Source organism: Neofelis nebulosa, chromosome 7 (genome assembly GCF_028018385.1).
Source record: "Neofelis nebulosa isolate mNeoNeb1 chromosome 7, mNeoNeb1.pri, whole genome shotgun sequence".
Taxonomy (NCBI): domain Eukaryota; kingdom Metazoa; phylum Chordata; class Mammalia; order Carnivora; family Felidae; genus Neofelis; species Neofelis nebulosa.
This window is the reverse complement of record NC_080788.1, coordinates 75,391,689-75,417,534: the sequence shown is the minus strand read 5'-3', so window position 1 is coordinate 75,417,534 and position 25,846 is coordinate 75,391,689. Positions and strand designations below refer to the sequence as shown.

General features: G+C 55.0%; 3 protein-coding genes across 13 annotated transcripts; 1 reads left to right on the top strand and 2 right to left on the bottom strand.

Annotated features, from left to right (window-relative positions):
* Positions 1-20: 20 nt before the first annotated feature.
* Positions 21-15,621, top strand: ADCY4 (adenylate cyclase 4). Of its 9 annotated transcripts, XM_058738655.1 has the most exons (26): positions 23-147; positions 453-662; positions 1,941-2,138; positions 2,255-2,416; positions 3,060-3,209; positions 3,651-3,799; positions 3,878-3,989; positions 4,685-4,812; positions 4,966-5,124; positions 5,383-5,515; positions 5,718-5,891; positions 8,564-8,607; positions 8,725-8,811; positions 9,017-9,086; positions 9,449-9,546; positions 10,216-10,300; positions 10,397-10,534; positions 11,356-11,466; positions 11,725-11,909; positions 12,105-12,189; positions 12,662-12,820; positions 14,131-14,277; positions 14,572-14,679; positions 14,773-14,887; positions 15,200-15,324; positions 15,415-15,621. In XM_058738655.1, exons 2-26 carry the CDS (start codon positions 504-506, stop codon positions 15,565-15,567), a joined length of 3,234 nt encoding a protein of 1,077 aa, XP_058594638.1. In that variant the 5' UTR covers positions 23-147; positions 453-503; the 3' UTR covers positions 15,568-15,621. The 9 variants fall into 9 exon arrangements, 8 of the variants coding, with proteins under 8 accessions (XP_058594644.1, XP_058594643.1, XP_058594646.1 ...); XM_058738658.1 differs by lacking the exon at positions 1,941-2,138; XM_058738657.1 differs by lacking the exon at positions 4,966-5,124.
* A 2,084-nt stretch (positions 15,622-17,705) lies between these two features.
* On the bottom strand, positions 17,706-20,099 carry LTB4R (leukotriene B4 receptor). Of its 2 annotated transcripts, none has more exons than XM_058738672.1 (2): positions 19,590-20,099; positions 17,706-18,992 (listed from the first exon to the last, which is right to left on the bottom strand). In XM_058738672.1, exon 2 carries the CDS (start codon positions 18,934-18,936, stop codon positions 17,938-17,940), a length of 999 nt encoding a protein of 332 aa, XP_058594655.1. In that variant the 5' UTR covers positions 18,937-18,992; positions 19,590-20,099; the 3' UTR covers positions 17,706-17,937. The 2 variants fall into 2 exon arrangements, with proteins under 2 accessions (XP_058594655.1, XP_058594654.1); XM_058738671.1 differs by having other exon boundaries at positions 19,594-20,099.
* Positions 20,100-22,541: 2,442 nt separating this feature from the next.
* LTB4R2 (leukotriene B4 receptor 2) lies at positions 22,542-24,393 on the bottom strand. 2 transcript variants are annotated; one of them, XM_058738669.1, is made up of 2 exons: positions 24,278-24,393; positions 22,542-23,919 (listed from the first exon to the last, which is right to left on the bottom strand). In XM_058738669.1, the coding sequence occupies exon 2, from the start codon at positions 23,910-23,912 to the stop codon at positions 22,836-22,838; it is 1,077 nt and encodes a 358-aa protein (XP_058594652.1). In that variant the 5' UTR covers positions 23,913-23,919; positions 24,278-24,393; the 3' UTR covers positions 22,542-22,835. The 2 variants fall into 2 exon arrangements, with proteins under 2 accessions (XP_058594652.1, XP_058594653.1); XM_058738670.1 differs by having other exon boundaries at positions 24,282-24,393.
* Positions 24,394-25,846: the final 1,453 nt, after the last annotated feature.

Sequence of the window (25,846 nt, the reverse complement as noted above, 5' to 3'; positions counted from 1 at the left end):
GTGGGAGGGGTCCCCAGGCGCCGGGAGGGAAGCGCCTGCCGCCCGGGGCTCTGAGCCACTAGCTTCTCGGGGATCGGGACTCCGCGACCAGCTGCCCGAGCTCCCTCCTCGGGCGTAACCCATTCAGCTGCGGCAGCATCGCGGGCAGTGAGTTTGGGGGAAAGGGGGAACCCGAGGCTCCTTTGCTTCAACCCCGAATCCCGTCCCACCCGGCCATGAGGCTTCTGCTAGGGCACCTCAGGCAGTCTGGGTTCGAGGGAGGAGGAGCGAGGGATGGGGCAGTCCCCTCACCGCCAACTGGGAAAAGGCTGAGAGGCCACAGGGAGTGCCTGGAAGGTGGGATTGCCGCGAGGTTGGGGAAACGGGATGGAAGTGGCTTGGACCCAGTGAGAGGGGCACAGTTGGGGCCGGCTGGGGCCGCAGGCGGTAACGCGGCCCCTGGCCCTCCCCAGCCCCGGGGCCCGCCCTCCACCCGGGCGACGAGGCGGAGGGCAGGGAAGACCATGGCCCGCCTCTTCAGCCCCCGGCCGCCCCCCAGCGAAGACCTCTTCTACGAAACCTACTACAGCCTGAGCCAGCAGTACCCGCTGCTGCTACTGCTGCTGGTGATCGTGCTCTGCGCGCTCCTGGCGCTGCTGGCTGTCGCCTCCGCCAGCGGCCGGGTGAGCGGGGAGGGGGGAGGCTCTGGTGAGGGGCGCCTTCTGGAGGGTGGTGGGAGGGTCACTGCCTAGGGGGCGTTTTCGGAGTTAGGGCTCGGGAGGGGTCTTCTTTTCGATATGCCTTCTTTGCTGGAATCCAGGAAAGCCTTACTAGGAAATGTAGTGACCCTGGACAAGTCACTCCACCTCTGGGGCCACATTCGCTGGGCTGCTGGGAGAAGGCTGAGCCCTGGGGGTGCTTCTAATTTCTCTCAGGGTACTGACAGGCCTTCTGAGTTTCTGTGATCTACTGGTTCTAGAGTAAATGCAACACCGGATTTTCCAATTTTCCAGAGGGGAAATTACACTGGGCCCTGTGGGAATCCGTTTCCTGGTTTTCTTTCTTTCATAGGGGTTGTGGGGCAGTTGTACCCATAGTCTCCCAGAAGGCACCCTCCCTCCCGCTCACATTTAGTCCCAAAATAAACCCATTTCCAGTTTCTTTTTCTTTCTTTCTTTTCTTTTTTTTTTTTTTTTTGAGAAAGGGGGTCTTCAATTCAATTCCATTTCTGGAAATATCCTGCTCCAAGTTTTCTTTTCACTTTTTGGAGGCAAGTTGGGAAAGCCAATAAACAGACCAATTCTTGCTGGTCCTCAAAGTCCAGGAAGAGGTGGGGACACAGGGCAGGGACAGCGGTGGGAGGCCTACACCCAGAGGTGGGTGGCAAAAGTGTAGTGCTCCCCCCTGGCCTGACAGGAGGGAGGTTCCAGTTGCCCCCTGCTGCTGGAGCACTTCTTGGGTGGGTGGATGGGGATCAACTCCCAGACTTGTCCCCAGGGCAGGGAATCTCCTGAGCAAACTGGTTCATTCCTAAGTGCCTTCTGTAAGGTAGGATTCTTTGGTTGCTTCAGGACCCCTGGCTGGTGCTGGAATTCCTATTTGACAGACGAGAAAGCTGAAGTTCAGAAAGGTCATGGATTCACAAATGGGCAGTATGGGTTCTGAGCCAGGGACTCTGGATAGTTGGCCTAAGGCTCAACCACCCCTGCAGCATGCAAGTGAGATATTAGGTTGAACCCTATGAGACCCCAGGCTCTGTAGATTAAAAACAGATTATTGGTGACTTCCTATGGTTCAACCTGATACGAATGGCAAGTGGAGGTGCCCTGTCTCCTTTTGCTACTTGAGTTTGAGACACATTTCAGAAGTGGCCTGGGGGGGGCTGCCTGTTCTTCTTCAGCTTGGAGGCGGTCCCCCATACTCCACACTCCAGTCTTGCTGCAAGCACCCTCTCCTCGCAGGAGCTAGCTTCAGACCCAGGCTTCCTGACCACTGTGCTGTGCGCTCTGGGTGGCTTCTCGCTGCTCCTGGGCCTGGCTTCCCGGGAGCAACGACTGCAGCGCTGGACATGTCCCCTGTCGGGCCTCGTATGGGCAGCGCTACTCGGGCTAGGCCACGGCTTCCTGTTCACTGGGGGCCTGGTGAGCGCCTGGGACCAGGTGAGAGGAGCGGCAGGTGGAGCAAGGGGCAGGAGGACAGCCAGGCCAAGAGGAGGGAACAGCCCAGCTGCTGGGCTGGCCAAAGCCAGCAGCTTCCTGTGCCCTCCCGCCCCCAGGTGTCCTTTTTCCTCTTTGTCATCTTCACTGTGTACGCCATGTTGCCCTTGGGCATGCGGGATGCCGTTGCTGCGGGCCTTGCCTCATCGCTCTCCCACTTGCTGGTCCTGGGGCTGTACCTTGGGCCTCAGCCGGACTCAAAGCCTGCGCTGCTGCCACAGGTGAGCACACCCATAGTACCTGCTGCGCAGTGGGCGGAGGGGGGCGGCCCTGCTGCGCGCGCACCATTAGTTCCTCTGAGTGTCCACCAACTTCTTGCTGAGCTGGGACTCCAGGGTGAGGCGCCCGCTAAGCACAGAGGACAAACACATACACACCCAGACAGTGCGCTCATGGGGCTGGTACACCAGGGCAGCCCGATGCCTGCAGAAACCAGAAGAGGCCTCTGGGTCCATGGGCAAGTGAGCTCACCCGGGGACCAGAGTAGTGGGGACAGATGCGGATGATGGAACCTTCACAGAGAATGTAAAAGTCGGAGATTGAGTGGTTTTGCGCTGCGAGGGGTCGGGGGGGGGGGGGGGGCGGCGGGTAAATACTGGAGTAGTATTCCAGGCAGAGGAAACATATGTGAACGGTTTCTAGACCTAAGAGGCCATGTTGGTGCACAGCCAAGTCTAGAGCAGGGGTATTGGGGGAGGAGAAGCTCCCCCTACGGACCCCACAGTGTAGCACAGATTGCCTGGAAATTCTTGGGTCTCTGTGGAGTCCTCCTCAAGCGTCTTGGAGACCAACTCCAGGTATGCACTTAATCACCCCCACCTCCACCCACGGCCAGCATCCTCTGAGGCTGACCCTCACCCACAGCTGGCAGCGAACGCGGTGTTGTTCCTGTGTGGGAACGTGGCGGGAGCGTATCACAAGGCGCTGATGGAGCGCGCGCTGCGCGCCACGTTCCGCGAGGCACTTAGCTCCCTGCACTCGCGCCGGCGGCTGGACACCGAGAAGAAGCACCAGGTTCGCCGGGCCTGGGAGGCTGGGCCAGACTGTGGTGTGAAAAGGGGTTATTTATATCATTCAGCCGGGCCCTTTTGGAAGCCGAATGACTTTCAGCAGGTCACTTACCCTTCTCTTTCCTCCTTTGTAAAATGTGGCTACCGCCCACCTGGGAAAGTTGTGTTAAGTCTCAAACAAACTGAAGCCTATGAAAGCACTTTTATGATAGTAAACAAAGAACTCTTAATTCTGGCATTGGTTCTGGGAGTTCAGTCCCCAAAGGTGATTAGTGCAGGGTGGGATGTTGGAGCCCCAGCTCTATGTGATGGGAAGGATCTTGGGGGAGTACTTTGGGGAACACCTAGTGGGACTGGGGAAGTGCTGGGTTCCTAGTTCGTTGGGAGGCTGGGACTTCTGGCTGTGGGTTGCAGGAGGATTGGTGTTCATTGTGACCTCCTCCAGGAACACCTTCTCTTGTCTATCCTTCCTGCCTACTTGGCCCGAGAGATGAAGGCAGAGATCATGGCACGACTGCAGGCTGGACAGGGGTCACGGCCAGAAAGCACCAACAACTTCCACAGCCTCTATGTCAAGAGGCACCAGGGAGTCAGGTATGAGAAATGATGGCCCCAGGGAAGGGGACTGTGGGCTGAGATCCTGGCCCCACCGACACAGTCTGTCCTGCCCAGTGTGCTGTATGCTGACATCGTGGGCTTCACCCGGCTGGCCAGTGAGTGCTCTCCTAAGGAGTTGGTGCTCATGCTCAACGAGCTCTTTGGCAAGTTCGACCAGATCGCCAAGGTCAGAGGGGGCCTCCCTCCCCACCCAGGGATCTTCAAGTGCCCCACCCTGAAGAGCCCCTTCCAAGGGAAACACCTGCCTCCTCAGATCCCAGTCCCACTTCAGAGCCCATGTATTCCAATGGAAGATATTCCAATGGAAGTAGGAAACCCTCTCAAACAACCCCAGCTGTGGAGCTGCTCACCACACACCTCAAACCTGGAAGAGACTTCTCAACAACTCCACAAATGTCCCAACCACAACACCCCCAGATATGCTCAGAGCCCTGACGTAGGTGTCTCTGGACACCACAGCCAAATCTAGGGGGATGTTCAGATGTTCTAACCTTAGGGAGCCCTTCCAAGGGAAATGTCTGCCCTGTGTAACCTCAGCCCAATCCAGCCACCTGTTCAGACCCCCAGGGATGCCCCCAACAAACCTAATCTTGGGTGTCACCCAGAAAACCTCAGTCTTGAGGCTACTTTCACATGCTCAAATCTGAATACACCCTCCACATGCCAGAGCTGGGGGAGAGCCACAGACCTCAGCCAGTCCCATAGCAAGTTGAGAGAGTCCCTAGATCTGACCCAGAGACTTCCGGCCTCAGAGGTTCTTCAGGAATGCCACATTTGCTCCCACTCCTCCCAGCTCCCTCGTACCTCTGGCCTCTAACCAGGTGCCCCCCTTCCCCTGCACACACACACACACACTCCCAGGAGCATGAATGCATGCGGATCAAGATCCTGGGAGACTGTTACTACTGTGTCTCTGGGCTACCGCTCTCCCTGCCAGACCACGCCATCAACTGCGTGCGCATGGGGCTGGACATGTGCCGGGCCATCAGGTCAGCTCAGGTGGACGGGCAGGAGGGGTAACAAGGGATGGATGTTGGGGAGGAGCAGACAGGGTAGTGGAAGTCCTCTTAGAGGGAGGGAGGGGTATGGCATGGGTAGGGATGAAGGCAGCATTCAGATTGTCCCCTACATACCCTGCTCAGGAAGCTCCGGGCAGCCACTGGCGTGGACATCAACATGCGTGTGGGCGTGCATTCGGGCAGTGTGCTCTGCGGAGTCATTGGGCTGCAGAAGTGGCAGTATGATGTCTGGTCCCATGATGTCACACTGGCCAACCACATGGAGGCGGGTGGCGTGCCAGGGTGAGATGTGGGGCTGCAGGAGGCCACAGGAGGAAACCAACCGGGCCTCCCACATGCTGTCATCCTGTTCATAGTTTCCTAAAATGAGCACAATCCCACGTGGGGCTTAGGGAGATCCTGGCGTGCAGGGAGTGGGGTTGGGAGACACCTCCGGTAGCACAGGGCCTTGCTTAAAGTCAGACCTCCAGGAAGGCTCCTTGAAAGAAAGGAGAGGTTTGCAAGCCCACCGTCCTGACTCCCACTGCCCCCTCCTTCCAGACGAGTACATATTACAGGGGCTACCCTGGCCCTGCTGGCAGGGGCTTATGCTGTGGAGGATGCAGCCATGGAACACCGGGACCCATACCTTCGGGAGCTAGGGGAGCCTACCTACCTAGTCATCGATCCCCGGGTAAAAGCCCAGCCTGGACCCCATGGGCTGGCCCATCCTAACCACCCACAGCCAACAGGCCTGATCTCTTTTCCTACACCAGAGACTGAATTCCTGGGTCCCAGTGTGTGCGTCAAGGGGGAGGTGACACAACCTTCCAAGAGGTGTGGGGAGAATGTGGAAAGCATTTGTGAAATTGACTCTCAGCCCTCCTATGCCCCAGGCTGAGGAAGAGGATGAGAAGGGCACTGCAGGAGGGTTGCTGTCCTCTCTTGAGGGCCCCAAGATGCGTCCGTCACTGCTGATGACCCGCTACCTGGAGTCCTGGGGCGCCGCCAAGCCTTTTGCCCATCTGAGCCACCTAGAGAGCCCTGTGTCCACCTCTACTCCTCTACCGGTAAGTGCACTCCACTGCGAGCCCTAGCACTTACATAACCCCACCCCACTGCCTCTCCCAACCTCCCCCCACCCATCCAGTGAGTCACTTGATGACATCCTAAGGTCCTGAACTGTCTGGTTACCCCAGTCACTGGTTCAGGCCTTTCCTTACCCTTCTTTCCAGAGACAGAGAAAAGGTCACTGCCCTCTGAGCTCACTTGAGATGCAAAATCCTATAGGCACCATGTTCACTGTTCCCCAAACTCCACTCAGGAAGCCTTCCCTCAGTACCCCAAAGGTATAGACCATACTTCCTCTTGGCTCTGAAGCCAGCACTCACACCCAGTCCTACCAGGAAATGTCTCTGTTGAACTCCCTTCCTGAAACCGCACACTCTTTTTTAATCCCCACTAGAATTGGGAAGGTGGGGGCAAATCAGTTGTTGCCCCTACTCTCAGCGTTTATACAAGGATTAAATGAGGTGACAGTGAAAATCACATGTGGTCTTGAAAGAAGTCACTCTGAGCAGGCAGGGATTGAGGAGAGAGGGAAGAGAGGTAACCAGGGCTTGGTTGGCTGACCTTGTGCATATCACCTTCCGGTAATCATGACCCACTAGCTGGTGGAGGAGCCTGGATCTCTCCCACCAGCTGGCTCTTCGTGTTGGTGCTTGGTGACAAGCAGCCAGAACACCCGTGCATACAGGTACTGAGGCTGTGTCCCCAAAGGCTTGCCCCAAGATTAGGGTCCTCAGCCTGCTCTTCTCCATTTTATCTGATCTTCTCCAAACTTTCCCAGCCACCTTTCTGCAGATCTTTCTCTCTGAATCTTCTCTGCCAGGTAGACCCAGTTGGATATATGGGATGACTTCAGAGCACCCTTTCTGTGTTCCATCTCCCCCCCGCCCCAACCCACCCAGCAGGAAAGCAGGCCAGAGATCCATGAAACACTGTCGTATGGGGGGACATTGGCAGCAGTGGTTTAGGAGAGTACCTAATTCCAATCCTTAACACGGGGTAGGGGGGACGTCAGAAGGGTTAAGCGGGCAGGAGGGAGAAGAAGAAAGAATCCAAGACTCTGCTGACTATTGCAGGATAGAGTCTCCAGCATGGAGGCAGAGTAGAGGGTGGGCTTTGCTGGGAGCCCAGGAATTGTGAGACAATGTTAGGTGCAAGTGCAATCCCCATGGTGAGAGGCCCCCTAGAACCCATGCCAGACCTCCCTGAAACCCCACTCGTGTGCAGGCTAAGAAGTGTCAGGGTGGAGAAGTAGGAACTCCTGGTTCGAGGGTAGCTCCCAAGGCAGGACCTCACCAGCCCAGAAATTCACTTCCAAGCCCGTGAAGTACCAGGCCCTCAGTCAAATGTTAGAAATCCTGAGAATCACATCAGCTTACATTTAAACAATGGGGAACCTTGGGGTGGTGGGGCAGTGTTGGTGCTAGTATATAACATCCATCCATCCATCCCCACGTGGGTAGAACCCACGAACCGCAAGATCATGACCTGAGCTGAAGTCGGTCGTTCAACTGACTGAGCCACCCAGGCACCCTGTTCCTTCCACACTTTTAAAGCACCTACAATGTGGCAGGCACTAGGCTAGTTCTAGAGAAGACAGAAATGAATAAATTGTTTTCTCTGTTTTCAAAAAACAGTCATTGAGCAAGGTGGAAAGGCAGGTAGGTAGTTTGAAGAACGTTAGGCTCAGTCCTGGATGCATAGATAGGCTCATACCTAGAACAGACCCCTTAATCTCCCTCCTTCCCCATACACCAAGTTTTGGTTTGGGGGGATGATGTGGCCCCCTGTGACCCTGCTTCCTTCACATGAGCCAGGGGAGCAGAAAAGAACAGTCACAGACTCCTGGCCCTGGGCAGTGGCCGTTGGCTTCGTTCTCTTCTTTGGGGCTTGTCTCACCTGCTTTACTTGCCTGCTTATTTTCATATGTTTGCTCACGGTGCACATTTGTTTTGGTGCAGGAAAGAATGACTGTGACCAGGTTTGTCTCTCTTCTTTTCTCTTTCCCTTTCTTCTAGACTTTTTGTCTTCTGCCCCCACCACTTCCCAGCTCAGCCTGACCACAAGCGAGTCAGAACTTTCTCACTGTCACTTCAGTTTAAACCAAGGACTTTTGGGATTTGTTCAGTCCTTAGGGAAGATGACAGCCACTCAAGCTTACAGAAGACACAGGGTTGCCTCACAGGGGGTAGAGACTGAGGAAATAAAAGTATAAAGACCCTGGGTGTCTAAAGAGTCCAGAAGAAACTGTTTTTTTAAGTTTATTTATTTATTTATTTTGAGAGAGACAGAGAGAAGTGCAGGCAGGGAGGGGCAGAGAGAGAGGGGGACGGAGAATGCAAAGCAGACTGCACGCTGACAGCACAGAGCCCGATGCGGGGCTCGAACCCACGAACTGTGAGATCATGACCTGGGCTGAAGTCAGACTCTTAAATGACTGAGCCACCCAGGCGCCCCAAGTCCACAAGAAATTTAAAGAATAAATGTGGTTTGATCCTTCCCTTAAGGGCAAATGGGATTTGATGGAGAGAGGAAGTCATTAGAGGCAGGGAAAACACTCATGCCAAATGCTCAAGGCCAAGGACATGTGTAGATATGGAACCCCTCACTGCAGAGAGGCTTCAGGGATGCTCAGCATCGCCTTATCCCCCTCTTTGCTGTGTTCTCCCAACAGGAGAAGGCCCTGGCTTCCTTTGGCCCCCAGTGGAGCCTGGACCGGTGAGGAGGCCCTGGGGTGACCTGCCCCCATCCATCCTGGGGGTTGGGGGCTGCACCTGCTTCACCCAGATATGTTGAGGGCCTCCTGTGGTGACAGGCTGGGCTGTCACTCTGCAGGAGCCGTACCCCCCGGGGGCTAGATGATGACCTGGACACTGGGGACGCCAAGTTCTTCCAGGTCATCGAACAGCTCAACTCTCAGAAGTATGGAGAACAGAAGAGGACTGGGAGGGGTTGGGAGCTGGGCTTCTGTGGTACAGGAGGGATGTGCTCCCCTAATGACCCAGAGGGAAGGGGGGGGGGGGGGCTTCCCTACTCTACTCCAGGGAAACATGCACCTGACCATCCCTCCACCCACCTTGCCCTGTCCTTTCCTTTCCGGGGCTCATGGCCCCCCACCTCCTACCAGACAGTGGAGGCAGTCAAAGGACTTCAACCCACTGACACTGTACTTCAGAAAGAAGGAACTGGAGAAAGAGGTGGGCTGGGGTGGGTGGGGGATGGCACAAGGTTACAGAATTTGCCAACCTTAGTGCCTTGGCCTTGGGAAGAGGGCAAGCCCTGTGGTCCCGCCTCACCTCCAAGGTCTGCTCAGTTTGTGATCCTGGGGTGAGGGGCTTGTACCTCTCTCCAAATGGCTGTCACCCTATAAATTGAATTTCTAGGTGGGGATGGGAGGGAGGAGGGCAGTTCCTTGGAGAACCAATAGGGGCTACCTGAGACTGAACTGGAGGGTGGGTGGGGAGGCTGAGACACCCGTTCTTGCCTGGAATTGACACCTGTGAGATGATGGGCAGCCCTAGTGGCCCCTGTCTCCACACTGACCCCCCTTCCCTTCCAGTACCGACTCTCTGCACTCCCCGCCTTCAAATACTACGCAGCCTGCACCTTCCTGGTTTTCCTTTCCAATTTCATCATCCAGATGCTGGTGACAAACAGGTGAGAGCCCCAGGCAAGAGGGGCCCTGATTCCCATGTATAGACTTTTTGATCCTTGACCCACATTTTCTTCTTTACCGACGTTCCCTTAGTTTCGGACACTGACCCACAGAGGAAACGTGTTCTGGGGAAACAGTGATAATCATAGCCCTCATTTTACTATCGTACATCTTGTGGGCTTTCTGCATAACCCAAGCACTTTCACAAGCCTGTCTCTCAATTCAAACAACTTTTCAATGAAGCAGGTTCTATTTTCATTGAGAAGCCCAAATCTCACAGCAAATGAGCTTAGAAAGTAGGTCCTTGTTTTTAGTCCATGGCTAGGAGGGGCTTCAGGGACTTGTCCAGAACTCAGCCAGGTAGAAGAAGAGCTTTGGCCTGAAGGCCCAGAGACTGGCCTGATGTGGCCTTGGCCCCTTTGTGAGCCTCCTGCCCCCTTCCAGTATTGTCCCCACCTTATAGTTCCTGCCCTACCCCACCACTGCCCTAGACCCCTCAACTTTCCCAGAGCATCAGCAGGCAATGCCTTTCATCAGCCCAGTCCCCACTGGCAGCCAGTTCAGATCCCCAGGACTCCTCCTCCCCACATCTCCCAACTGGGTGGCATAGCACCCTCCCAGCACACAGAGCCGATTCTGACTTTCAAGGCCTCACTCTTATCTCCCTTTAGGCCCCCAGCTCTGGCCATCACCTATAGCATCACCTTCTTCCTCTTCCTCCTCCTCCTCTTCGTCTGCTTCTCAGAGCACCTGACGGTGAGGTGGGCTGGGGGGTGGAAGTGGTGAGCTGGGCCCTCACTGTGACCTGGGTGTCCCAGCCCCATGGCTAAGATTCCTGTGCTCCTTCTGCAGAGGTGTGTCTTGAAAGGCCCCAAGATGCTGCATTGGCTGCCGGCACTGTCTGGCTTGGTGGCCACACGGCCCGGACTGCGAGTTGCCCTGGGCACAGCTACCATCCTCCTGGTTTTTGTGATGGCCATTCCCAGCCTGGTGAGGGCAGTGGGGGGCCCTATGTACCCCCATCAGGGCCTGTTCGAGCTGTCAGAAGCTGAAAGGGGACCCCTGGGATTTGGGAGGACAGCCGGAGTAAGGCCAACATTCTGGCAATGTTGGACAAGTATAAAAGAAAAAAATTAATCTGCCACCTGAGCATATCTATTCTGTGGAGGCAGATCTTCACTGTTTGGCTCGCTCACTATGATCTTGTAGCTGAGTCTGGCTGAGTTTTCAGAATTTGTTTTGTTTTGATTATTTTGAACGTTTATTATTTTTGAGAGACAGAGTATGGGTGGGGGAGGGGCAGAGAGCGAGAAAGGGAGGCAGAATCCGAGCTGTGCTGACAGCTCAGAGCCTGATGCAGGACTCGATCCCACGAACCGCGAGATCATTACCTGAGCTGAAGTCAGACACTTAACTGACTGAGCTACCCAGGCGCCCCTGAGTTTTCAGAATTTATAGTCATTCCTAGAATTCTATCCCTGAAAGACACCTTAGGAATCACACCCCCCCACCCCACCCCGCCAGCCAAGTAACAGAAGAGGAAGCTGAGGCCCAGAGAGGCTAAGTGGCTGGCAAGAGATCACACAGTGGATCCGTGGCAGACTCGTGCTCAGGACACCTGCTCCTCCCATCCCTGACCCCCCAGCGAGGACCCCTGCGCTAAGCCTCCCTCACCAGCCAGGCATAGCAGAGTCCCCCTCTTTGGAGGGGTCTGGCCCTGACCCATCCCTAAGTCAGCTGAACCCCAGCACAAGCCACCATTGTGCCCAGGGAGCTGCCTGCCCACCTCAGCTCTTCACCTCCTTCTGCAGTTCTTCTTACCAGCAGCATCAAACTGCCCTTTTGGGGCTCTCAATGTGTCCTCCATGGCTTTCAACATCTCATGGGAGCTCCCTGGGTCCCTGCCTCTCATCAGCATCCCCGTGAGTATTCCTCACAGCCCTGAAACTCTCTCTCCAGAGCCTTCCTTGGCCCCTCCCCCACCTCCTTGGTTGAACGTTCCATCCTGTGGATTGGGACAGACGTAAATTACAGTCGGTGTGTGTTTGTGTGTATGACACCGCCTACTCCCCAGATAGGTCGTGGGCCCGGGGAGGGGCAGGCCAGGAGCCCCGGGATATTCTCCCACCCCTACCTGTGGGATATGCCCCGCCTCTTGACCACCCTACTTGGCCCCACAGTACTCTATGCACTGCTGCGTGCTGGGGTTCCTGTCCTGCTCCCTCTTTTTGCACATGAGCTTCGAGCTGAAGTTGCTGCTGCTCCTGCTATGGCTGGGGGCCTCCTGCTCCCTCTTCCTGCACTCCCACGCCTGGCTGTCCGACTGCCTCATCGCCCGCCTCTATCCGGATCCCTCGGACTCCAGGTGTGCAAGGCCACTGGACAGAGGTGCTCAGGCCCCCTGAGAGCGGAGCAGAGCTGTCCTTACCTCCCTGACCTGAACCATCCATCCACAGGGCAAAGGGGGAGGGTGGCTGTAGGCTACATGGGCACTGAGGGTAGGGAGGAGGCCATCGGGAAGGTGCAGGGCAGGGGCAATCCTGATCCGTGGCCTCCTCAGGCCAGGGGTGCTGAAGGAGCCCAAACTGATGGGAGCTATCTCCTTCTTCATCTTCTTCTTCACCCTCCTTGTCCTGGCTCGGCAGGTAAGTCACCCATCTCAGCCCTCCAGGGCCTCCCTTTGAAGGGTGAGGCGGGGGTCCCCATATTTGTGACTTGGTCTCTCTCTCACTCTTTCCCTCAAATCTTACGCCTTCGGGGTTGAGCCAAAATAGCGTGCCCATTGGAAGCTTCTAAGTGAACCTTCCTGCTCCCTTTCTTTCTCCTTCACCCCCCCGCCAAGGGAGGTGCCTTCAAATTCTCCCTCCCTCATCCCTCCCACCCCAACCTAGGAAAACCCACCTATAAGAAAGAATCTGCTGCCAAATCTATCTACCCTAGTTTGAATCTATTTTCAAGGTAGCCTCCCCAGGGATGGTTGCACCTTGAGGCTTCTCTCTAGACTGGGGGGAGGGGGTGTGGTTTAAGCATCAAGGAATGGGGGGAAGGGGGGAGCACACAGGAGCTGAAGTTTCCCGTGCACTGTGTCTCCCCTTGGGCCCCTGCTGACCCTGCCAGAATGAGTATTACTGCCGGCTGGACTTCCTGTGGAAGAAGAAGCTGCGGCAGGAGCAGGAGGAGACAGAGACCATGGAGAACCTGACTCGGCTGCTGTTGGAGAATGTGCTCCCTGCACATGTGGCCCCCCAGTTCATTGGCCAGAACCGGCGCAACGAGGTGACTCCCCACCCCTGACTCCTCAGCCTCAGATGCCACAGGGACCAATTTTGGATGCAAGCCTTGGCCCTTGGCCCATCCTCTTTGGACTCCCCCACAGTAGTTAAGTGGCCACCCAAGTCTCTGTCCCTGTCACATAGGTGCCTGACATTTTCATAAGCTCTTAGTCTTTGTCTGCTGAGCACAGAGCCTCTGTGTTCCAAGTTCTTACTTAGAAGGAGCATCCTCTCCAACTCATAACCACTCTATGCCTTCCAGAAGCTTCTTCAAGTGTTGATGGGAGTTGTGTGGAGGACACAGTCCATCCATCTCTCTGGACCTGCACTATCCGGGATGGTAGCCATTAGCCATGTGTGGCCCTTTAAATTTAAGTGAATTAAAATGGAAAATTCAGTTCCTCTGTCTCACTGGCCACATTTCAAGGATCTAACAGCTGCCTATGGCTAGTAGATGCCGTATTGGGCATCCCATATGTAGAACTTTCCATCACCACAGGGTTTCCCATTGGAAGATGCTAATCTATATCCTTAAACATCTTGCCATAGACCATCAGAAGGTCACCCACATAATTGCACCATATTACTTTTGCCACCACTACTTCACCGTGTCTGCTGTGGAAATGCTCTTGGTCCATCTTGAGGAATGTTAAAAGAAACAGGCCAGGGGCTACTTCACAGCTTCCTGCCCCCACTGCTTGCTCTCTGCTCTCAAGATCAGCAGTAGGTCTACATCTCCTGCCTCCTTCTCTTACAGACACTGGGAATCTTGTCACTGCTCCTGTTTCTAGCTTCACATTGGCTACTAGAAAGCTCAGAGCCAGAATCTAGGACTCACAGGGACTTTATGGCACCCATTTTGTGAACCGACTTCAAATCTTACCTTTATTTTCTTACCTTTTCTTACCTTATCTTACCTTTATTTTCCTTTTGGCCCCTTTTCCCTATTACTTTATCTTCCAAGTTGTAGCTATCTTTGTAAGCTGACTTAGTTGACTTAACACCTATCGGCAATGAGATATGATAGAAAGATGATTCCCACTGACAGGATCCCAGCTCTTGAAGAGACTCCCTTCACGTGGCTATGAGGTGATCCTGACTCCAAACCCCTGTCTCTCCTGGAATCATAATGAGACCCAATCTTTGACTCCTGAGTCACACATCCCTGGGGTAACCTGGCCCTACCCCTCTCCCTCCTTTCTGATCCTTCTTAAATAGAGGGGTAGGAGTATGGACACAGGGAGGAGGGCCCATGCAGGCTCAGAAGGGGGAAGACCATGGCTTGCTCCCTCAACCCAGCATCCCATCCTCCAGGACCTCTACCACCAGTCCTATGAGTGTGTCTGTGTCCTGTTCGCCTCAGTTCCAGACTTCAAGGAGTTTTACTCTGAGTCCAACATAAACCACGAGGGTCTAGAGTGTCTGCGGCTGCTCAATGAGATAATTGCTGATTTTGATGAGGTGACAACTCCAAGCTTCCCCTGGACCCTTTGTCCTGGATGCTAGAATTTTCCACCAGTCCCTCCTGCGAATTTAGTCTCCAGCCAGGGGTCCATCCCCCTCTCCCCGGCCCTGCCACTCCTCCTCCAATCCCCTAGCTCTCTGGAAACTCTGCTCACTATCCACTCTCCCTCCTGCCACCATCCCTGTCCTCACAACCTGGTCCTTTAGTCTCCAAAGGCCTGGGGCTGGGCCTCTGAGAGGGAGGCAGGAGAGAGCAAGAAAGACTGGGGACACAGCTTCCTTTCTATACAGCTGCTCTCAAAGCCCAAGTTTAGCGGGGTGGAGAAGATCAAAACCATCGGTAGCACCTACATGGCAGCTACAGGCTTAAATGCCACCTCTGGACAGGACGCACAGCAGGTACAGAATCCCTTCTTTACCTACCAACCTTCGTCTGGGCTCTCACTGGGGGGTCCTCATTGACCCATCCTGGTGGGCCGGCCCCGTTGCTAGGATGCTGAGCGCAGCTGCAGCCACCTTGGCACCATGGTGGAGTTTGCGGTGGCTCTTGGATCAAAGCTGGACGTCATCAATAAGCACTCTTTCAACAACTTCCGCTTGCGTGTGGGTGAGGACCCTCCCTGGCTGGGGCAGTCTGGAACCTCCTCCTCACCTTCCCAAGCTCTGGCTCCCTTAGGCTCTTTGTTAGCTACTCCCCAGCTCACCCTGGACCCCCTCCAGCCTCATCCCTGGGGATGGAGCATGAAGCTGCTGGGCCAGGAGCTCTGAGGCTCAGCCACCCCTTCCCTAAGCCACACCCCTCCAGGCCCTTTCCTCTAAGGCCTCCAGGCCCTTCACCCTAATTCCTAGAGTGTCCTCTTCCCCTCTCCCTCCTCAAATCCGCCCACCCAGGGCTCCTCTCTACCATACCTCTTGTCAGGGTTGAACCACGGACCTGTAGTGGCTGGAGTGATCGGGGCCCAGAAGCCGCAGTATGACATCTGGGGCAACACAGTGAACGTGGCCAGCCGCATGGAGAGTACAGGAGTCCTGGGCAAGATCCAGGTGAGGAGGCTGCATTGGAGGCATGGGGGGGGGGGGGGGATAAGGATAGGGCCACACCCACACTTCTGACTCACACCCTTTCAATCCCAGGTGACTGAAGAGACGGCCCGGGTGCTGCAGTCCTTAGGCTACACCTGCTACAGCCGGGGTATCATCAAGGTCAAAGGCAAAGGGCAACTCTGCACCTACTTTCTGAACACAGATTTGGCACGAACTGGACCTCCCTCGGCCACCCTAGGCTGAGCCCCCATCATCCTAAGATCCTCAATAAAAAGACTCTGGTATGATGGCAGCCAATTGGTGTCAGAAGCTTCTGGTATAGCTGCAGATCACCTTCTCCTTGCCTCTCAGCAAGCTAAACTTGCTTCTTCCCAAGCTAAAGTGAGTGTTTGTGTATATGCAAGGGTGATCATGAGTGTGCTGGAGAGGAGTGATTCTTTTTCACAAGCTCAAGAAGAGGACTGCCTCAGCCTCCCTGCCTGATTCCAGTATTTTGTACACCTTGGAAGCATAAAGAAATTTAGCCACATGGCTCAAAATAGGGATTTGTCTTTTCCTGCTCCCCACCCACAAATATTGGAAAGGAATAGCTGAGAATGTCATTTGACCTTTATTCATTCTCTATATACTAAATAAGCACCTATTATGTGCTTACTATACAGCATGGATGAAAGGCTTAGGAGATGATCTATCAGGTCCCTCCCTGTTTCAGCTGCTGTTGTCAAGTTGGCGCATACTTTCCAGCCAAGACCTGTAGACGGTTTTGGGATTCTCTTGTTCATAGATCCCTCAAATGCCCTCTTGCTTCCTTCTGCATCCTTCTGTGCAGATGCTGATACTATGTAGGTCTTGAAGCATCCAAGGTTCACGCCTACCTCCTATTTGTGGTAGACTCTGGGTCTGGAGTTCTCTCTTGTCCAGCAAGAGAGAGGATGCAGAATTAAAATGTGAGAGAGGCTAATGTTGGGGAGGAGACAAGAGCCCTCAGTAAAGATCCTTGCTCCGTTTTTATTAGGATCAGAAGGCTTACAAACGTGATGGACGTGCACAAAGAGACAATGAAACCGTGAACATTAATTCATATGTGTGAGAGAAAATGGGTTTTTGAGAATATGCGGTGTTAGGGTTTGGGTCAATACAAAACAAAATCCCAGAGCCATGCAGATGGTTGTTTATGGCAGGCGCAAGGCAACGTGTCTGTTTATCTTAGCTTGCCTGGAGGATAAGACAGAGCAGGCTACCTCAGGGTCAACAAGGCTCCTTTCTTTTGCTAATTAGCTCCGCTCCAGGCAACTTCACCCTGCTGAGGTCTATAACCTTGTTTACTTGCTTACCTATTCTGGTCCTTCCCTCCTGTGAAAGCAGCTTTCTGCTATTGCACTATTTTGGGGCACTTCCGCCCTGATTGCCTAATGTTGGATGCTTTCATCCTGTGGCTTCCTATTCCTCTATGCCTTTGTTCTATACTGGGGGCGCTTTTGCCCTGTTTACCTAATCTTGGATGCTTTCTTCCTGTGACTTTGTTAACCCATAGGTGCAAGCTCAGGGAATTCCTAAGCTTACTCCCCACACATTTTTAGCAGTCTGTGGGAGGTATCTTGACACCCTAGATTTGTTACAGATACTGCACATTTTGGATTTTTGGTCTTTCTCCTAGTTGGTCTTTGTTTATGGGAGAGATTCAAAAAGTACTCCGCTGCCATTTCTGCTACCATCTTCCTAAAATGCTGTCAGGACAGAGCCAGTCCAAGGCTCTCTAAAACAGTCATCCCTAGGAAAGAATGACTCATCCCTCTCACTTACAGGAATCTTAATTTCCTAAGAATGATGACTGGCACAGAGGGCCCTCAGCCTCAACCTGCTTCTGAGTGTATTTTAGGGGCTGGCAGAATGTTAATGTCCAGAATTCCAGGGGCTAAGATCTGATGACTTGGTTCTTAAGTGAGGCCTCCTTGGGAGATGAGGGGAGGGGAGGCAGTGCCCTAGAACATTGCCCACTGAAAGGACAAAGCTGAGTGGCAGGAAGTTGGAGTCATGGTAACAACGATACCAATCATAAGCTTCAGGGTAAAGGTCCCAGAGCTGTGCTGTTTTCTCAGCTCATCTGCTGATTCAGGGAGTCTGGCATGATAAGCCCACATGGGTGGCCTTCCATCTGCTCCTTCAGGAGTCTGTAAGACCTGTGCTCTAAGTATGATGGGCAGGGCACCTGCCTCAGAATGGGGGAGGAGAGGGGATTCTGGTTTCTGTATCTTTGTGTCCCTTCCAAAACTGAAAAGCACAGGATGTGATGTGCCTCTCAACTGTTGAGAAGGATCCCCAGAAGAGCACCCAGCAGCAACCCTAATTCCCCATTATACACACACGCCCCACACACAGGGTTGACCCAATTTGAGGCTTCAGTTTTAATAGCAAAGCTGCCCCAGGCTTTCACTGGGCCCTCACCTGCCCCGCCCCTCCCTCCTCTTCTGCTCCACCCCACTGGCGTTCTCCTCCTAGGGGTACAGCACTGGGCCAGGCCAACGTGGGGGCATTCCGCCAGGAGGAAAGCCGACCTTCCACCAACAGCGGCGGCACCACCACCACCACCACCCAGACCTAGTTCAGTTCGCTTCACTGGAGAGGGTTGGAGACGGTGAGGCTCTCGGTGGTGCCATTCTCGGGAGTGGCGGGGGCGCCCCTCACCGTCTGGGCCAGGGTGCCCCCGCGGCGGGTGCTGGACGCCTCGGAGCCGGTGGCCTCCAACAGCTTGGCGACGAAGCCCACGCCGGCCGAGCGCAGCAGGCCACCGCCGGCGCACGCGTACAGCACGGGGTTCACGCTACTGCTCAGAAAGGCCAGCGCGATGAACACGTAGCGCGCCAGGAGCAGCCGGTTCTTCAACGGCCCCGCCTCCCCGCCGGCCAGCAACCGGCCCGCCTCGGCCAAGTTCACCACGTGGTAGGGCAGCCAGAAGGCAGCGAAGGTCAGGATGATGAGCGCCACCAGGCGGCCCGTGCGGCGGCTTCGGCGGAAGCGCCGGGCCTGCAGCCTGCGACCGATGTCGGAGTAGCTGGCCACCACCACCAGGAAGGGCAGCAGGAAGCCGGTGAGGGCCTCGAAGAGTAGATGGAAGGCGTTGAGTCGTTCGCTGGGGTACTTCAGGAAGCACACCAGGCTCCAGTTGTTCGGTGCCAAGGTCACCGTGCGGTACACGACGACGGGCGTGGCCAGCAGAAGGGACATCACCCAGATGCCTGCCAGTACCCACCAGGCAACGGCCTTGGTACGAAACTTCTGGGACACAAAGGGGAGGGCAACCGCCAGCGAGCGGTCCAGACTCATGGTCGTGATCAGCAGGACGCTGGCGTACATGCTGACTCCGCAGACATAGTGAAACAGGCGGCAGGCAGCCAGTCCGAACACCCAGGTGCGTTGGGCCACGTTGTGGAGGAAAAAGGGGGCAGTAAGCAATACAGCCAAGTCGGCCAGGGCCAAGTTCAGCACCAACAAGGCAGTGACAGAGCGCTTCTGCATCTTTACCAGGATGCTCCACACCACAAAGCTGTTGCCGGGAAGCCCCACAACCAGTGCCACTGACAGGAGGATGATCGTCAGCAGAACGATGAACATGACACCTAGTGAGGAGGTGCTGCAGAAGATGTAGCGTCCGGGGCCACTGCAAGGACCTGGAAGGTGAGGGTGAACACAGGCATGAGGGTGGGGGACCAAGGTTTCCTGACACCCTGGACACACCTAGCCTGAGTGCTCTAGCCGTCTCCAAATCAGCAGCATCAGTTGCACCTCTGCAATATACTGTCCTCACCACTGTCAACAGACCTGTCTTAAGGGGATCTGGCTGAGTAGAAACACTGATTTCCTAACTAGGCCCCGGGGCTCCTTCCTGCCCACAGACCCATTTGCAAAATACAGAGCAACAACAGCAGACCCTTTCTGCCTCCTTCTTTTCTGAAACCCAGAACCAAATGGCAGGGGCAGCAGGGTGGGGGGATGCTTTCCTTAACAAGGACACACCCTTCAAAAGGCTAGCTTCTCAGTAACCTGCCAGGCCCCGGGCCCCCTCAGTTCCAATGATTTCCACCAATCACCTCACTCTCTCCAGAGGTGCCCAGGGCCCACCAGGAATAACAGGGATGGGGAGGAGTTTGTGGATAGGAGACAGGAACAAATCCTCCCCAGTCAGGCTTTCTTTGGAAATTCCTTTGCCCTTTCGCTCATGGCTGTAACCTGCCCCACCATTACCTCCCTACTCCCAGGGTACTTACTTACAGACTTTGCCGTGTACTGGTTGGAAGCTGGTGCCAATCCCAAGGCCAGGGCAGAGTGGCGTAGCCTATTACCAGATCTGTCCCAGTTCCAGGGTCCTGGCCCCAGGTCTCGGTGCTGTCAGCTACGTTGGCCAGAGAGGAAGTACCAAGAAGCAGAGGAGGGGGAAGACACATCTTCCTGAGGGTGGGGCTGAAACTCCTAGCCCTCCCTTCACTGGGGAGGGGGGAGGGATGGTCTTTGTGTTCCAGAAGAGCCTAGCAGGGAGGAGGACTCCTCAGGGGTGGGACCAGATGAGAAGAGCCCAAGAAGGTGCAGGGAGAGGAAAGAGGGGTGAGGGGAGTGAGTAGGCTGGGGTGTGGCCTCAGATGCAGGTCTAGACTGGAGAACTGCCCTGGGTCATACAGGAGAAGGAGGGAAGGAAGCTGGAGAAGGGAAATGGGCTCAGATTGAGAGGCCAGAATGTTGGATATCTTTACATGTCATGTAAATAATATCATGTAATAATTTTTAGATTAATACCGTGCTCGCTTCGGCAGCACATATACTAAAATTTTTAGATTAATAGGAAGTGAGCAACAACTAACAGTCTTGGGAGGCATCAAGACTTGGCAGAGAGACAAAGGAGAGATGCCACCTCCCTGGGAACTTCCTGTCCTCCAGGAAGATGTGGCTAGGTTATGGCTTTGGGTTTAGGTAACATCAGGACTTGAAGAGGACAGCACTCTGTCCTTGGCTTGGGTTCAAGCCACGAGCAGAGTTGGGGGATGGGGCTCTTCCAGAACCCCCTATCCCTTCCCTCATGTAAAAAGATTGGTTCAATTCTTCTTCTTGGCAGAAGCCAAAGTCCAAAGGACCTCCTTTGTATTACACAGAATGCCAATTTCTTCCCCTTCCCCAACCACTTCCCTTGTGCTTGGCCGTGTGACTACCCTGCCACATGAATTTGGATTGAAGATCTGGGCGCTGGGCAAGGAGGTCAGCACCACCTCTTTCCTACCTTCTCATAGTTGGCTGTCCAGTCCCACCTCAGACACACAGAGAAAGTGGAGGCTGAGCTTAGGGAGAGGAAGTAGGGGCAGTGATGCGTTATGCTTGCCCTGCCAGGAGGGGAAACCGGGAATGTACAGGGAGGAACAGCCCCAAGAATGGTCACTCTTCAGGGCGCCTGGGTGGCTTGGTCGGTTGAGCGTCCGACTTGGGCTCAGGTCATGATCTCCCAGTTTGTGGGTTCGAGCCCCGCGTCGGGCTCTGTGCTGACGGCTCAGAGCCTGGAGCCTGCTTCGGATTCCGTGTCTCCCTCTCTCTCTGCCCCTTCCCCGCTCATGCTCTGTCTCTCTCTATCTCTCAAAAATGAATAAACGTTAAAAAAAATATTGTTAATAAAAAAAAAAAAGAATGGTCACTCTTCTCCCTTCCTGGAAGGAGTGCAGTCTCTCCCTTTGACCTCTTCTGCAGGGACTGAGAACTGAAAAGTCTTTCCTTCAATCTGACCATGAGCCTTTCTGCTTCCCTTCCAACTCTGTCACTTCCCAGGAAAGATGCACTTTGGTCCATCTTTGGTGGTCACTGAGGTCCTTTACCTTCTCTGCTTTGAGAAGGGCCAGTGCAGAGCTGACCCAGTAGCTGTGAGACAGAGGATGTGATGCAAAGAAATGGGCTGAAACCACAGCAGGAAGGCAGAGTTGAGGAAGGGCTTTCTGACCACAGAGGTTGTAAGACAGGGACTATGGAAGGGAGGAAGTTAGGGAGCTTCTGCCCCGACACATGAGAACAGGAAGAAGTTCCCGCTGTCAGTGTTGGAGGATGCAAGTTCTGGCCCAGAGCTCAGGGGTCAACCAGAGGCCCCTCCTGACAGAAACTGGGTTGTCTTCACCTCCTCTCCCAAACTGCTCCCCACTTCCATGTCTCTCAACAGCCTTTCTTCCTCCACCCCAGGCTAGATACTCTAAGCATACTTCCTGCCCCCCAGATCCAGAGCTCCACCCTGCCCCAGTTTGGGTGCCCCTGGCATGACCCTGTAGACTGAATTTCCTTTACTCTTTCTTGGCCTCTGTCTGAGTGATGTGAACAGTCACTAAAGCAGAACCTGGGATGGTGGTCCGGGTGAGCACTCAGGTCACCAGCCATCTAGGTTTGCCAGGGACTGAGGATTGGGACAAGAAACTGTTGGTGCTGAAACTGGGAAAGTCTTGGGCAAACGGGGATGTTAGTCACCCTTGCGACCACATGTGTGTGCATGTGGACGTCCTCTGAACTCCATCCTACATCCTCAAACTCAAAAGCATCAGGATTCAGAACAGTTTGGGGACCTAGCGATAGAGAGATTCCAAAAGATGGGGGCCAAGGGGTATGGGGGGCAGTGAGCAACAGCTAGCAGTCTTGGGAGGAGTCAAGACTTGGCAGAGAGAAAAAGGAGACCAAGGAGAGATGTCACCTCCCCGAGAACTTCCTGTCCTCCAGTCATTCACACAGTCCCCGTACCCCTCACCCCAAGCCCCAAATGTCCCCTGGGTGAGCCTGTGCCTGCTCCTGGGCTCCTTTTTGAGTCAGGTGATCTTTGGGGGGAAGAGTTGGATTCAGAGAGGAAGACAGGGCTCCCAGCCTCCCTCCCCACACTGCACCAACCACAAGACAGGAAAACTTTCCTTTCTAACCCCACACATTGTCTTTCCCCTTCCAGAGCTGGCTTTTTCTCCACTCAACTCTTTCAGACCCCAGAAAGTGGCTCCCATCCCCATTTTCTCATTCAAGCCCCCATACCTTTCCTTCCTCTTTCTCCCTTTATTTCCGGAGCAGTCTATGGCTTGGCTGGAGGGAACCAGGCCACCCAGACTCGGGAGGACAAGTCAAGATGCCACTGAAGGCTGGCAGCGCCCAGCCTTGGACTGACCCAGCAGAGAACCAGGTGGCTTCAGTACAACTCAGGCATAATGAACTACCAGTGTGGGCATGCTTAACCCATGATGTAATGCCCCCCTCCTCAGTGTATTTCACAGTAGCTATTGGCAACAAGTAAGCAGTTCTGGCACGTGGGCCCATGACGACCTGCAGGCACACAATATTCACTAACAAGGACCACCACCACTTGCAATCCCTCAGTTTGGAGGAACCTGGGCCTGCCCAGAAAGATCCAAACTGTGGCCAGAGAAGGCTCCCCAAACGCTCCAGTTGTTCCCTGAGTTCTGGGGGAGGGACAACGGAAGGGGATAGGGAAGAGCAGGCCGGGTTGGTAGGGTTTGGTGTCAAGGGTCCCATCCCTGACTGTCCTTCTCCACCCCGCCCCCAGGGTCTCCATCGCCCCGGCCCTGCCCCACCACTTTGAGCCGAGGGGTAGTTCGGAGCTCCATGGTCCCCTCCCTAGAGCGGCCCCCGCTTCGGGCCTCTCCAGAGCCCTCAAAGAGTCTTGTAAGGAAGCGGGGACCTGCCCGGGGCAGCAGATCCCCTGCGGTGAAGACGTAGAGCACCGGGTTGACGCTGGAGCTGAAGAAGGCCAAAGCTGTAGTTCCAGCTCTCGCTGCCTGGCCCGCCCCGCCCAGCCTGGCCAAGGCCCCTTCCGGCGGAGCCAGTGCGGCGACCACCTGCAGAATGTTGACCACGTGGTAGGGCGCCCAGAGCAAGCCGAAGGCGAGCACGATGGCGCTCACCAGCCGGCCCACCCGCGTCCTGCGCCGCCCGGCGCCCCAGCGGGCGCCCCGCAGCCGCGCCAGCGTCAAGCCGTAGCAGCCGAGCACCAGCCCGAAAGGAAGCACGAAGGCGGTCAGCGTCTCCAGGCTCAGGTGGGCCGCGGCGTGGGCCGGCGACGGGTGGCACAGCTGGCACACGCGGTCTCCCCACAGGTGGCGGTAGACGGCGGCCGGGGCGGCGAGCAGCAGAGCGGCCAGCCAGACGGCCAGCAGCAAGCGGCGGGCCAGGGCCGGACTGCGCAGCCTGGGCGCCAGGAAAGGGCGGGTGACGGCGAGGCAGCGCTGCAGGCTGAGCAGGCTGGTGAGCAGGACGCTGGCGTACATGCTGAGCGCGCACACGTAGTACACCGCCTTGCAGCCCGCCTGGCCCAGCGGCCACGCCTGCCCCGCCAGGAAGGTCGCGAAGAGAGGCGTGAGCAGCAGCACCGCGCCGTCGGCCAGCGCCAGGTGCAGCACCAGCGTGGCCGCCAACGGTCGCCCCCTTGCGGGCCGCCAGCCCGCCAAGCTCCACACTACGAAGCCATTGCCCGGCAGTCCCAGCAGCGCCGCCAGCAGCAGGAAGGCCGTGCCTGTGACCCGAGAGGCCTTCCAGCTCAGCAGCGTCTCGTTCCCCGGGGGTCGGTAACAGGCCAGCATTCTGTGCCTACCGGGAGATGGAAAAGGCCATGGAGGGCATTTAGGGGGTGGGGCAAAAGCCCGGGGTACCCCAGGCGAGGTACCCAGGGGCCAGGTGAGAAGGGACTGCGTTTCCTCCCCCTTTCCTCTCTTCTAAGAGCCTTGACTGACTTCCTGACCTACCCTGGCCCCTACTCAATCACTACTTCTTGGAACCCAAATCCCCTGCTGTCAGTCAGCCGACCTCCCCAGTCCTGACTCCCAGGCTGCCACTACCTCCACCTCTACCCCTTTAGCTGGGCTTCTTCTCTGTCCAGCCCCCATTCCTTATACCTTAGGGCAAAATGAGTGGTGGGAAGTAAAGGTGCATGCGCAGATCTACTTACCCACCTGGGAGCTAGTAGGATCAGGCCCACGAGGGGGCTGGAGAAGCTGAAAGGCACAGCAGCAGTGAGTGAGGTGGCTACTCCTGTCCTCTGCCAGTTAGATTTGCAGTGTGAGACTAGGAATAGGGAGGGACGAGGTGGAGTTCTTCTCAGGCCTTTCCTGGGGCTCCTCCCGCACTCTACCCTTTCCCATCACTAACAGGTCCAGGCATGTGAGAGGCTGCTTCCCTAGGAAACAGGACTATCTGCAGGTATACAGATAAGGTTCCCTGATCGTGTAGGTGAGTAGGGACACTACAAAATCCTGGGTCCTGCATCTGTCCTCATCCCTCGGGCAGTTCTGGCTCCAGTTGTTGGGACAGTTGTCACCACGTGCTCAGGCTTCCCTGGCCTACACTCAGCAGAGAAGGTGACCCAAACTACTCATTCCCCCAACTGCTCTATCTTGACCTATTTCCTGACTTCTGAACCTGCTGAGCCCTCTTTTTCTTCAGCCTGCTACCTACTCCTCTTGATGAGGTTTTGGGGTTATGGGGGTGATGTCCAGAGCCGACGGCCAAGAAAGAATTCTTGAAGATGTCCTTGGTACAAAAAGGCGACTTTATTAAAGCACAGGAACAGAACCCGTGGGCAGGAAGAGCAGTTTATAAGTGTGAGGGGGTGATCCTTTATATACTGTGGAGCTGAAGGAGGTAAAGTCAAGAGGAAGTTTCTTGAAGGGATTTCCATATGCTAAAGAGGAGTTACAGATTGTTGGGGGCCTAGCTATTGCCAAGCTAGGGCTGTTTTGCCCTCTAGCAAAGTATTATCATTAAGACAGTAGGGAGCTCCTGGAGACTGGGCTATTGATGAGATTGCTCTTTTCTTGTAATTTACTAAGATATTTGTAAACTGATGGAGACTCAGGTCCTGTGATCTCTATCAGTTTAACCATTGTTTTCTGTTCTTATCTTTGTTCTTGCACAGCTAGGAGTGCCTGAGGAATATCACACATATCCCACCTGGGGGCAGGGGAGTTGTTAGTTTGTGCTCTGCCTTTAGCTTGCCTAATACACCCACATCACTCTCATCTCTTACCTTATGCCCTGCTCCATTCTTTCTACTCCCAGGGCTCTCACAGGGCTACCAATGACAGCTTTCAGTCACAGTGCTGAGTTCTGGGGGATGCATTGGAGGTACAAGGGACTTATCAGCTCTTTGAGGAATCATAACACATAACCACAAAGAGACCATCCTACGGAGCTACGAGATAAGAAGTTAGGAAAGGATGCATTGGTAGAGACATACTGAAAAGAAGCCTTCTCTGGGTGAAGAGATCAGGCAAAGCCTGGAAATGCAGAAATTTGAGGGGGACCTAGTACACTGATAAAGTTGAGCTAAGGCAAAAGACCCCTCTAGTTACCAGCTAGAACTGGGCACTCCTTGGGAGCCAGGACACCAGTATTGTCTCAGTTTGGATTACTTCCAAAGCACAGCCTGAATTAGCATGGGTACAGGTAATTCTGCATCTGGGAAGTCAGCTCAGGAAGTAGAAGTGAGGGAGCAGGGGAGGAGAGGGAAAAAGAGAGC